Source organism: Pelecanus crispus, chromosome 16 (assembly GCF_030463565.1).
Source record: "Pelecanus crispus isolate bPelCri1 chromosome 16, bPelCri1.pri, whole genome shotgun sequence".
NCBI lineage: Eukaryota > Metazoa > Chordata > Aves > Pelecaniformes > Pelecanidae > Pelecanus > Pelecanus crispus.
The window spans coordinates 3,167,037-3,179,425 of NC_134658.1; the positions used below are offsets into that span (position 1 = coordinate 3,167,037).

Sequence of the window (12,389 nt, forward strand, 5' to 3'; positions counted from 1 at the left end):
CATCACTCGCGCCCCCCAGGCCGCCACCATTTTGCTCCCCCCCGCACTCCACCTCTTCACTCCGCCAATCGCCGCGCGCAATGATGGCGGGTGGCAGCGTCCAGCCAATCGGCGTTACTCGTGTTAGACGGCGCCCTCCCTCCGGCGCCAACGGCCAATCCGCGCAGGGACCGCCCGGCAGCGCCCGGCGCCTCTCTTTCGTCACCGGCGCGCCGGAAGTAAGGCGGAGAAGGGCGGGACATCCGGCCGAGCTCCGCCAGTCGGCGCGGCGGGAAGCGGCGCGGCTGACCAATGGGGGAGCGGGAGGGCGGGGCGCCGCGGGCGGGCGCGCGCGGCCGGCGGCGATGATCGAGCAGCACAAGCGGAAGGTCCCGGGCGGCGGCCCCGGCCCCAGCCCCGCTCCCGGCCCCGCTCCCGCCCCCGGCGCCGCCCCTGGCGCCGCCCCCGGCCCCGACCTCCCGCTCGTGCCCGTTGCGGCCAAGCGGCCCCGCCATGAGCTGCCGGGGGCGCCGGGTGGCGGCGGGGGCGGGCAGCCCCCTCCCGGGGCCCTGCTGCAGGCGGTACGGCGGGGGAGGGCCCGTGAGGGGATAGGGGGCCCGTGAGGGGATAGGGGGCCCGTGAGGGGATAGGGGGCATGGGGAGGGTTAAGGGGTGAGGGGAGAAGGCTCATGAGGGGATGGGGGGGCTGGGGAGGGCCCGGGGGAGGTGGGGGGGGCTGGGGAGGGTTAAGGGGCGAGGGGAGAAGGCCCGTGAGGGGATGGGGAGGGCCCGGGGGAGGTGGGGGGACTGGAGGGGGCGAAGGGGTGAGGGCAGAAGGCCCGTGAGGGGATGGGGGGGGCCCGTGAGGGGATGGGGGGCTCCCGGCCTCCTGGCCCTGCCCCGGGGGTGCCCCTTGCCCCCCTCCGTGGCATCCCCTCACCTGGCGCCCCGCTTACCTCCCGCAGGGCCCGCCGCGCTGCTCCTCCCTGCAGGCCCCCATCATGCTGCTCTCGGGGCACGAAGGAGAGGTGTACTGCTGCAAGTTCCACCCCAACGGCAACACCCTCGCCTCCGCCGGCTTCGACCGGCTCATCCGTGAGTACCGGGCACCGCTGTCCCTGCAGCGCTGCGCAGGACCAGGGCTTGCGTGGTGTCAGGTCGTGGTGCTGTGATGGGTTTGAGCTCAGCCATCGAGCGTACTGGGTCCTGAGCGTGAAGTGCTTCACAAGGAGGGGAGCGCGAAACTTCTTCAGCACGTCTGGCAGTCACCGTCCTGCTGGTCCTCAGGTGGGGCTGGTGACACACCCTGCTCGTCACAGCCCTGTGTTCCCCGGTCCCTTGTGCAGGGTACCAGTGGGCTGTGTTGGACTGCAGCAGTCTGCAGAAATGCAATCTTTAACACTTTGGCTTGCTGAAGATGATTATTTTTCTTAACAAATTTGGCTTGATCTAAAGCCATAAATCAGCTCGAACCAGCTGCCTGTCTTTCTGGGGTTCACACGATGTGTCTACACATCATCCCGGATCAGAGACGATGATGCTGACAGCACGTAGTTTGTTCTGTTGAATTCCCAGAGCGTTGCCCCATCCACAGCAGGGAGGTGTTTCCGTGTTTCCTGTGCTCACCTCTCCCTTCCTTTCCCCCAGTGCTGTGGAACGTCTACGGGGACTGCGATAACTACGCCACCCTGAAGGGACACAGCGGGGCGGTTATGGAGCTGCACTATAACACAGACGGCAGGTAAGTGGCGTGCGGATGCCTTTTGGCCTCAGGCCTGGCTCTTGCTGAAGGAAGACGCTTTCTCCTGGCCGGAGTCCCTCAGCGCCTCGTTGTCGCCCCTGCTCAGTCCCCGTAGAGTGAATGCTTGTGGTGTGGCTTCCCCAGACAAGGAGTCACCTGTGACCCACCGGTGCCCTTGATTTCAATTTTGAGGAACAGAGGAAGGTTGGTGTTGGTCATCTGGGAGACACTGGGGAGGGAAAGAAAACAAGTGAGAGATCTGTGAATTTAAAAGGCCGTTCCTCTATTGCCTCTGAGCTATTGCCACAGAGCTTTCCTTCCTGTGCTCATCCCAGGTAGTGTTTGAGGAGGCAGAAAACCAATTTCCGTGTATCTAGAAAGGGGGGTTAATGGGAGCGCCTCAGGTGTAGCTGTCCCTCTCTTAGCCAGCCTCTGAAACCCCCACCTTTGTCTTGGCACATGGGGGAGATTCTTCTCCGTGGTGTATTCCTACTGACTGTTTCCAGCTTTGATGACAGAACTTGAGAGTAAAAAAGGTGGGAGGGGAGAAATGTTTCCGAAATTGAGAATCTCACAGCAATTCTTCTCCGCAGCATGCTCTTCTCAGCATCCACAGACAAAACTGTGGCTGTGTGGGATAGTGAGACTGGAGAGAGAGTGAAGAGACTGAAGGGCCATACCTCCTTCGTTAACTCCTGTTACCCAGCGAGGCGAGGACCCCAGCTTGTCTGTACAGGCAGTGATGATGGGACAGTGAAGGTCAGTATATTGTGTAAGGGAATAGTCTGGAGTGAAAGTAAGATGGGATCTCTGAAAGAATTTTGGAGGGTCTTCCCACTTAAATGGGCTAAATTCAGCATTTCATTACTCTTATAATTTCATTATCTAATAACTTTGATTTCAGAAATAAAAAATTTGAAATAGAATTTGACTGCTCCCTTTTTTCTGTAATTCGTGGGGAGAGGGTGAGAAGATTCATCCACTCAGTTGTACTTTTTCCACTGATCTGTATTAACCAAAGAGGAGACAGGCGAGCTGTTACTGAAATCTTGCATGCTAGCCCCTTCTCCCTGCCCCGTGCCATGATCCTGTGCTCCAACCACACCGGACTTTTATTACATTTTTTGTAGAGATCTGAGATCTGAAAGAGGGAATTTCATGAGAGCAGTCTGAGTCTTTGCCAAATATCTGTGCGACTTCCTGTAATTTTGTTGTTAAATGTCTACATGCAACTTTTACAACTGCCATGTCTTTTCAGCTGTGGGATATCAGGAAAAAAGCTGCTGTCCAGACATTTCAGAACACATACCAGGTCTTGGCTGTAACTTTCAATGACACCAGTGATCAGATCATATCTGGAGGCATCGACAACGATATTAAGGTAGGCTGCCTGTGTCCTCATGTGCCTTTCCAACCACGCACGCCTTTTCCATCCCATCACATCTTGCTTGTAGCAGCGTGCGAGACACTGCGTTGGTCAAGGGCAAATGCGGAAGCCTGTTGGTTAATTTTACAGTCACAAGAACCACGCAGACCTGCTGTGTCCGACCTCGCTGTTGATATAGGGCCAATAAACTCGGAGGGAGTTGCTCCAGGGCTGTTTGCCATGTGACAGCCTGGGCAGCCGTGGCATTCCTGGCCAGGTGTCCCAGCACTGCTGTCACCCGCTGGAGCCGATACGGTATGCTGGCTCTTCTGGCAGCCTGTGCTCGTCTCGGAGGCTCTAGAGCCATATATGAGGTAAACTAAAGAAAATGTGGTGACACATTCACACTCTCTGCCCTCTGCTCCAGTTTGCAAATTACTTTGTCACCTGCTAGTGTGGAAAGTTCTTATTTAAGAGCGAGCTCAGTGCTTCATTCAGCTGGTAACTGAGATTTTCCTGATAGCTGTACGGTTCAGTCTGTCTTACTGTCCTTTTAGCCTCAGGCTCCAGCTTTACCTGGGTGTGGGGACGTGCTTGTCAGAGGCCGATCGCTAAGTGTAGCACTGGCATGAGATCTGTTCTGACTGCCCCTTGAAAGGCAGTAACTGGGAAAGAAGAGCATGAAGTTTTGGGGATTGGACAACTGCTGCTCTGTGCCATCAGTCAGTGGAATTTGGGAGCTGGGGGAGCTATAGACAGGTAGAGAGGGGTTCCTGCATGTGTGGGGCTGCTGACATTTAACTCCTTGCTTGTGAGACACATTCAGTAAGGAGTATTCTAAGGGCCAAATTCCATTTTCCCTACAAGACATATAAAATTCTAGATGTACATTTTAGCCATTCAGACCCCACCAACCAAAACTGAAATCTGATGGCATCAGCTGACTGATCACTGCCAGCGTGAAACGCTGTGGAAAGGGCAGTTCCAACAGCCTTGGCTGTCTTTTTGTTAAACTGCAATGTTGTGTCTGAAAGGTGTGGGACCTTCGCCAGAACAAGCTCACTTACACGATGAGAGGACACGCGGACTCGGTGACAGGCCTCAGTCTGAGCTCGGAAGGCTCCTACCTGCTCTCCAACGCAATGGACAACACAGGTGCGTCCTGCCTGATGCGAGAGCTCCGCTGTGCAGACAGCTGTCAGGCGCTGCTCTCTTAGGCTAGCTTTGCGTGGCGCTATGAAAGGAACAGCTGAAACTGTTCGATGTAGAAAAAGAAGAGCCAGATGTGGGGGTGGGCTGAAGGGAGTTTGGCTCCGGAGATAAAGCTCAAATTCTTGTTACACCGGTGACAGTCGCGTCCTTTGCGGGGAGGGAGCAGCTGCATCGGAAGGGTTTGTTGCATCTCCCGACGGGCGGTGAGGACAGGAGCTATGGCACGCGTTATTTGCACAGACAGTTGAACACAGTCTCGGTCTGGCTCTTGTCAGGGTGGCTTGTTTGGCTGTTTCCCCGCAGCGGGGAATGACAGCGCAGTTTCCAAACTGCCTGTCTCCTGTGTGGGGGTGCTCAGCGAAGCTGATCTGATTAGAAGCGTGATCATAGAGTGTGTTAGAGTAAAGCAAATGCTCGTGTAAGGAGATGGCGGCTCATTTATGTAATAGTTGTTTTGGATTTTTCCCCTCCTGTTGGCAGTGGTCTGGGTGTAATTATAAATTTCTGCATTTGACCTTTCACATCAAAGCTTTCTGCAGGGGAAAGCTGCTGGTTTCCTTTTGCTTCTGGGGAAACCTAGGCATGAGGAGAACAAGGAGCATGACCAGGTCTTTGCCTGTTAGCAGCATGTCTTAGGAAAAGGAACGTTTCCAGAAGCTGACCTTGCCCCCGTGTCTCTGACATCTTCAGCTAATTACTGTGAGCTCTCTGTTGCAGTTCGCATCTGGGACGTGCGACCGTTTGCCCCTAAAGAGAGATGTGTAAAGATTTTCCAGGGGAACGTGCATAATTTTGAAAAGGTGAGTGTACTGCAGACCAAAACATGATTGTTTGTAAAATGCTGCTGCTATTAACTTTTCTGTAAATTGTTTTTTAAATTCAAGTTTAAACCGGAAAGGCTTTAATAAGAACTCAGAGAAAGATTAATGTACAAAGTGGGATTCCAATTAAAGCGGCAGTAACAAGATTTCTTTGCTTGGTTCAGCTATAATTAGCTGTAAATTAAGTATTTTCTACATTTACTATCCACTTTTTGTAAAATAACAAGGCACTGGATGTTTCCAGCAATAAAATAAAATCTGTAATTACCATCTCATCTTCCGAAGGGAGATCGTTAAAGTGGCACTCATGATATTTTAAGTCTTGTGGTGATTTTAGTTCAAGTAGAACGGGAAAACTAAATCTTCCCCTGGAAATAGATCTGTGCATGTTCTTTTATTTTAGAATCTTCTGAGGTGCTCTTGGTCCCCGGATGGGAGTAAAATAGCAGGGGGTTCGGCCGACAGGTGAGTTACCGCTGCATTCCTCTCTTACCATCAAATCGTTTTGTAGCACTCCTGAAATGAGTTGGATCATGTCTAAAATGAATCTGAAGACTCGGAGTTGTGCATAGAGATGTGAAGACCCAAACAAACCCCTGCGGTCTTCTGTGGGCATTGTCTGCCCTAATTACAGTAGCGATGCCTTTAAATCGCCTTTGCGTCAGTGGAGGAGCACCTTATAGTTGTACAATCTTCTTATTCTCGAAAGCTGACTGGAGAACTGCATTACTGCTCACGATCAGCTGCAGGATCCAACACCAGGGCCAGCAGATGACGGGAGCGTGGTTGTACTGCGTCCCTTGCCGTCGTACCGGCAGATGCTTGAGAGTCTTGGAGAAGCAGGGAGTCTGGGGCAGCGCGTGTAGTGTGGGGTTACACCGATAAGGACCACAAATCCCAGCGAAAGTGGTGCTTGGTGGCTCGCAGGAGCTACCAGTGGTGTTCCATGGATCATTCGTGATCCATAATTTAATTAATGAGTTAGAAGAAACAAAGATCTGACTAAATTAGCACATACTGGACTTTTAAATGAGATATTCTATAAACTAAGGCAACTGAGGAGTAAAACGGGCAGAGGGAGGGAGCTGGCAGAGGGTCCGTGCCAGACGCTGAAGGTCACCGTGAAGGATACTGACCTCCGCTGGAGCAAATCCAGACGCACTCTCAGTGACATCGAGACAGGAATTCCTGCAGGCTGGAGTCCAGGGCATGGGGCAGTAGTAATCAGCAAATTAATGAGTTTGTGATAGAGGATAGGGAGAACTTTAGCTCTCACTGTGCAGATACAGTGGGGCCCGCTGTCACGGCGAGCGGCTGAGATGCGACTCTCCTTTCCAGTCCTGCCAGGCAGTAGCGGCGGTGCACGTGGTAGAGGAACGCTGGCGTGCGAGCCTGCCGAGGCTGCGGCTGGTCCGGTCGGCGGCGAGGTGCGGCTGGAAGTCTTCGGCCGTCGGGTTAGCTCTGCAGATGCCGATGTAGCTCTGAGGTCTGACAGCAGCTTTGTTGTGAGATTCGTGGGGAAAGGCACACAGCCAGGTCCCGGGGCAGGTTAGATAAGGCCGCTCAAATCTTTCTGCTATCTCTGAGCTTTTAAATTTTTTTTTTTTTTTTTTTTTTTGAGGAGGAGTATCTTCTGGGAAAGCAAAGCGAGATTAAACCAACGTTTCATTTGTCTGAGTACAAAATAGTTCCCCGATGATTACTCTCTTCCTCTGCATTGCGTGGAGTGTGTGTGTATGTTGGAGGGACAGCTACCTGAATATTTTTTTTTTGCTGTTGAGCCCTTCGGAAGGGTTACAGTAAAATCAACTACTTAAAGTGCTTGCCTGCTTTGCAATATCAAATTAAAAACACAGCAGCAGAGTGCTTTGAGAAAGCATTTGATACAGTTCTTGCCTGCTAAATAAAATAGTTGTGCTTGAAGAAATGCTGCTTTAAGTAACATTCATGACTTAAGTTGCAGGCTTGAATTTTTCCCTTTTATGTGTTTAAAGAAAATGAGTCAAAGAATAACACCAGCCTGAAAATGAGTGCTCCTGACAAAGCAGATCCGCCCTATGTCAGTGTCCAGTGTCCTCTCTTCCTAGGCAGCAAGTGTTATAAATGATTCAGTGCTTCTGGCGGGGGGAAAGAAGCTCACTTCTATTTCAGCTAAAAGACAGGCTGATTGTAAAAGCAAACCTTGTTCTTCGTCCAGTCTGCAAAGCCCTGACAAATGGAAAGGAACAGGTGAAACTGAGGAACCCGTCGTTGGTAGCATTGCGTAAGCCTGAAACGGTCCAGCCTTGGCGTTCAGAGCTGGGGCTGGTGCGGGGCCGATGAAAGGGCTGTCGATCCCGGCACGCTTGAATTCACGCGGGCGAGACGTGGGGATGCGCAGTGGCATTTGCAGCGACCTTCCTTTGGAGGAGTGTGATGCCATAGATTGCTTTCACGTGTGTTTTACGGGCTGTCCCCTGTGCCCTCACCCTCTGCAGCCCCCTGTAAACAGCCGTAGTGATGCCTCGGGGGTGTGCGGGCAGCAGAGCTGCCCTTTGCGCCAAACCCGACCAATTACTGCCCTGCCGTGTCCCTTTTCTGCCCCGGCGGGTTTCGTTTTAGCTGCCAGGTCACCTCCCTAAAGAGCAAAACGAGAAGGCAGAGTGAGTGTAATCCAGAACTGGCAATTTTCCCGAGCCACCGATTTTTTTGCAGAGCTGTGAACCTTTAACAAATGCCATTTCACGTGGCGAGGCCGTTGCGTTTGGGAGGGAAGGATGCGGCATTCCCGTGCAGGTGGGATGCAGTGTCGTTTACCTGGGTTGTAGGGTATAGCTCAGGGCTCTTCTCGTTTTGATGTGTTAAAAACCCCGCTCGCTCCTACGGATGCTGACCATAACCGGGGGCAGAGCATCGTTCTGCTTCCCAGGGGAGCTTGTATGTGGCCACTGCACCGCGCAGGCAGCAATCAACACCCGGGGGGGCACAAGCGGTGATCTGTACAGTGTGATTTGCAGCAAGGCACTGTATCCCCCGCTCTCTGAGACCATTTATAAGAGTGATTTGAAAGCTGATCCATGCCTGGTGCCCGCAGTTTCTTTCTGACCTCCTGCCCAAAGGATCCCGGTGGCTTCTGCGCTGCCCTTCAGCCAAGGTGCGGTGCGCGGGCAGTGGTGGGAGCCCGCAGCGAGGCCCGCAGGAGGTTGATCAAAGGGTTCGGCGCAATCTGATCGGCCCCCTAATAAATGCTGGGAAGGGAATCGTGCCTTTAATGGCACAGCAGGAAGAAATCCCTATATAGAGCTGTTGGCTGTGAGGGACTACACTGTAGCAGGGGCTGAGGGAGCACCCGAGCTCCTCCTCGCCGCTTGCCTGCCAGGCTTGCAGGCAGGTATTTGCGAGGGTGAGAACCATCCTCCCCACTCCCAGTGCTCATTTTCTGCCTTAGCTCACTGTGTTGTTGCTATATTGAGGGTCTCAACAGCCTCACACTTTCAAATCTGTCTCCGTGCCCCGAGGGGTGAGATGGGGCTGCTGTGCCGTGACGGTGGTGAGGCTTTTAAACACCAAGTTGACACGTTAGCTCCTAGCTGCTCAGACCTCTGCTCCTTGGATTTGGCAGTGCAGTGTTTTGCTCCTGAGAAGCTCCTTGTTTTTCCACACTAAGAGCTGCATCTATTTCAGCTCAGGTGGTGAAACGCTGCAGGAAGAAGCCGTTGGTATGGGAGGCAGCTGCTTTCCCTTCTCAAATGCCTGCGCTCATAATGACTCTCTTGTAGGTTTGTCTACGTGTGGGACACCACATCCAGGAGGATTCTGTACAAGCTGCCAGGCCACGCCGGGTCGGTGAATGAACTGGCTTTCCATCCGGAGGAACCCATTAGTAAGTGCTCCCCACCTCAGGTCGGCTGGGGAAATAGTTTCAGGGCTGGCTGCACTGTTGATCCTCTGGAAAACAGCCCCAAAATTGCCTGTGGCCCAGGGGCCCAAGTATCAGAGGCAAATTTAGGGCTAGCAAGCTCCCACCCGCTCCTCTCCTGCAGACAAGAGCTGGGCTGGGTGTGCGCCAGGGTCCTGGGCTGAGCATGGGGGCTCTGCTGCTGCGTCCTGCGCAGGGGGAGGCCTGGGGGAGGGCACCCATCCAGCAGCAGGGTGGCTGGGGGTCTGGGCTGGTGGCCACCTGTGGGTGCCTGTGAGCCGTGGCTTGGCTGCCGCTGCCTGGGGCTTGTCCAGACTTCCCGAGGGCCATGCAAAAAGGTTTTGGGGTACCTGGGTGTTGTGGTTTAACCCCAGCCAGCAACTGAGCACCACGCAGCCGGTCGCTCACTCCCCCTGCCCCAGTGGGATGGGGGAGAGAATCGGAAGAGTGAGAAAACTCCTGGGTCGAGATAAGAACAGTTTAGTAATTGAAACAAAATAAAGTAAAATAGTAGTAGTAGTGATAACAATGTAATAATAATACTACTAATAATAATATACAAAGCAAGTGATGCACAATACAATTGCTCACCACCTGCTGACTGATGCCCAGCCTGTCCCCGAGCAGCGATTGCTGCTCCCCGGCCAACCCCCCCAGATTCTGTACTGCCCATGACGCCGTATGGTATGGAATGGCCCTTGGGGCAGTTTGGATCAACTGTTCTGGCTGTGCCCCCTCCCAGTTTCTTGTGCACCTGGCAGAGCATGGGAAGCTGAAAAGTCCTTGACTGGCATAAGCAGCACTGAGCAACAACTCAAACATCAGTGTGTTATCAACATTCTTCTCATCCTAAATCCAAAACACAGCACTGTGCCTGCTACTAGGAAGAAAATTAACTCTATCCCAGCCAAAACCAGGACACTGGGTTTAGACAGCAGGCATATGACTGTACATATGGTGATCACATGAGGACAGCGATCGCCTGGGAGCATCTCTCCAGCCTGGGGTCTCTTAACTTACCCAAAAGCTGTAGGAAGCAAAGCAAGCTCTTTGTGCAGCGGGTTTTGTCCCCGTTGTAGAGGTGTCCCGCACGTGACACCACGTATCAGCGCTGGTGGCTTTTTCGGAACCATTTTAACCACCATGCGTTAGCTGAGACCAGGTTTCTTGGCGCAGTACGCGGCCCAGGCAGGACCGCAGGGTGCTGCTTGTTTCTATGGAAACACTCACACCATCGGCCAGGTCACCGCATTGCTCCAGCCAAAAACTGACAAGAGTCAACCCCGAAGTGAAGCCAAGGGCTCGGCTGTGCCGAGGATGACAGTCTCTGCAGCAAGGCAGTGAGTTATGGGTTTGTTCCCTGGTTATTCATTGCCCTGTCTTCAGATCGGAGACTGTGCTGGAAGAGCAGAGCGATCTCTCCTCTCCAGTTTGGAGGGGATTGTTTGCAATTGTATTCTGCTGAGCTCTTCTTTGTAAATCAATCACTCGGCTTAAAATAAAAATTAAAAACCTATCCAGGCGTTGCATGTGAGTTATGCAATTGATTTCTATTAACATCTGGAAACGTTAATCTTGTAAATCGCTGCACCCGCTCCACGATACTCATCTGCACAGGAGGGTGCATGGGGAGCCAAAATGCGGCACGATGACAGACACCAGTCTGAGTTCATGCAGAAATCCTGCAAATCTCTCCTGGACTCGAATGAAACTGTCAGTGCCCAGAACAGGGCTTCTGGAGTGGGACTGTCATATTCCTTCAATGCCTGTGTCTTGAATCCCCTGAGCAGCCTTTTCTGGGGGAAGGGGGTTCGGTGGCGTGTTGCAGTTGGGTGCCAGCTGCATTTTGCCTGTTCTGATGAAACACCAACACCCCGGCGAGGCTTTCCTGGCCAGCCTGTGCCCTCTAGCGGCATGCAGTCCCGGCGGCAGTGCCAGGTTTGCGATCCGGATGCTCCTCGCAATGAAAACGCTTCAGGATGCTTGAGAGCGTTAACAGCACGTTTATACGCCTCTCTTTACCATTTTAATGCTTAGACATTACATGCGGCACGCCGTTAATGCCTGCCTTGGGACAGGGGAATGGCAGCCACGACGCACGGCGTGTGATTAGGTATCAGAGTAGTAATTCCGTGAAGCGTTTTTGGGGAGCAAATGAAATTTGGCTTTCTAGATCGCTTACAGCAAGCGAAATGAGTAGTTCGATTCAAACGGTGTGTCGTTAGCGGAGGTCTCAAACTGTTGTGTTTAATTTTCATATTCCTCCCCTCCCTCTCTCCTGCAGTACTCTCCGCATCCAGCGACAAAAGACTGTATATGGGGGAGATCCAGTGAAGCCGACGAGGAGCTGGTGGGATTCGTGCCCTCGCGATCCTTGTTTCACAGAAGTCGGGTTGGCTCACTTCTCACCAGTGCCAGCCCCCGCCACGCTTGTGGCAGTGGGAAAACGTTGAAGCAGCTTGATGTGACAAGCTGCCCTCTCACAGGCTGTAATGTCTGCGTGGTCTCGCTGTACAGCTTTTTCCCACCCCACCCCCTTCTTTGGGGAGGAAGGAAAATTTGGAATTGAAAGGAATTTGGTTTTGGCTGTACCACCGACTATTAAACCCTTACCCAGATCGCTTGAAATTGGTAAAATTTGTTTAAATTCCATATGTGGCTTGTATATTCCCTGTCCAGTTTCTCTTGTTGTTTTTTTATACGGTCAAAACTGAAATAGAGAGCTTTTTACAAGAACTGTGTGAATGGGATTTATTGTTCTGTTTTACTTTTCTATTGTACAATACTAAATCAAGGCCCTCACTCGTATATAACCCGGGGAAACCATAGATGTTAACTTTAGAAGAGCAGCTTTATTTTTTATTCATGGCAATAAAAATGACCACCCTTGAAATAATTATTGGGCTACTGCTGAATCCTATTTTCATGTTTTGAGTAAAATCCAGCCTCCTGCTATAAATAAATGTAAAGGGAGTGAGTTTTCTGTGACAGGCGCAGTGTATTCAGAGCTCAGCAGCGGGGGAACTGGGCTGGCTGCGTGTCCCCTCTCCCTAAGCAGGCTGGCAGGAGCGGGGTACGAGATGGTGGCAGGTACGAGATGATGGTGGTAGGTACGTGATGGCGGCATGTACGAGATGGTGGCAGGTACGAGATGATGGTGGCAGGTAATGAGATGATGGTGGCAGGTACGAGATGGTGGTGGTAGGTACAAGATGATGGTGGCAGGTACGAGATGATGGTGGCAGGTATGAGATGATGGTGGCAGGTACAAGATGGTGGCAGATATGAGGTGGCAGCAGGTATGAGATGGTGGCAGGTATGAGATGATGGTGGCAGGTACGAGATGGTGGCAGGTACGAGATGGCAGCAGGT

At 52.6% G+C, this 12,389-nt stretch overlaps 1 protein-coding gene across 1 annotated transcript; it reads left to right on the forward strand.

Annotated features, from left to right (window-relative positions):
- The first annotated feature begins 344 nt into the window (after positions 1–344).
- Positions 345–11,863, forward strand: SNRNP40 (small nuclear ribonucleoprotein U5 subunit 40). Its single transcript, XM_075721891.1, has 11 exons — positions 345–368; positions 447–560; positions 945–1,074; positions 1,627–1,720; positions 2,314–2,479; positions 2,979–3,101; positions 4,121–4,241; positions 5,016–5,098; positions 5,523–5,584; positions 8,878–8,981; positions 11,302–11,863. The coding sequence occupies exons 1-11, from the start codon at positions 345–347 to the stop codon at positions 11,349–11,351; spliced, it is 1,071 nt and encodes a 356-aa protein (XP_075578006.1). The 3' UTR covers positions 11,352–11,863.
- Positions 11,864–12,389: the final 526 nt, after the last annotated feature.

Excerpts from the sequence above, each read along its gene's own strand:
- SNRNP40 (XM_075721891.1), top strand. The coding sequence starts at position 345 with ATGATCGAGCAGCACAAGCGGAAG. Across the intron at positions 369-446 it reads TCGAGCAGCACAAGCGGAAG|GGCCCCGACCTCCCGCTCGT; the intron begins GTCCCGGGCGGC and ends GGCGCCGCCCCC. Across the intron at positions 1,721-2,313 it reads CACTATAACACAGACGGCAG|CATGCTCTTCTCAGCATCCA; the intron begins GTAAGTGGCGTG and ends TCTTCTCCGCAG.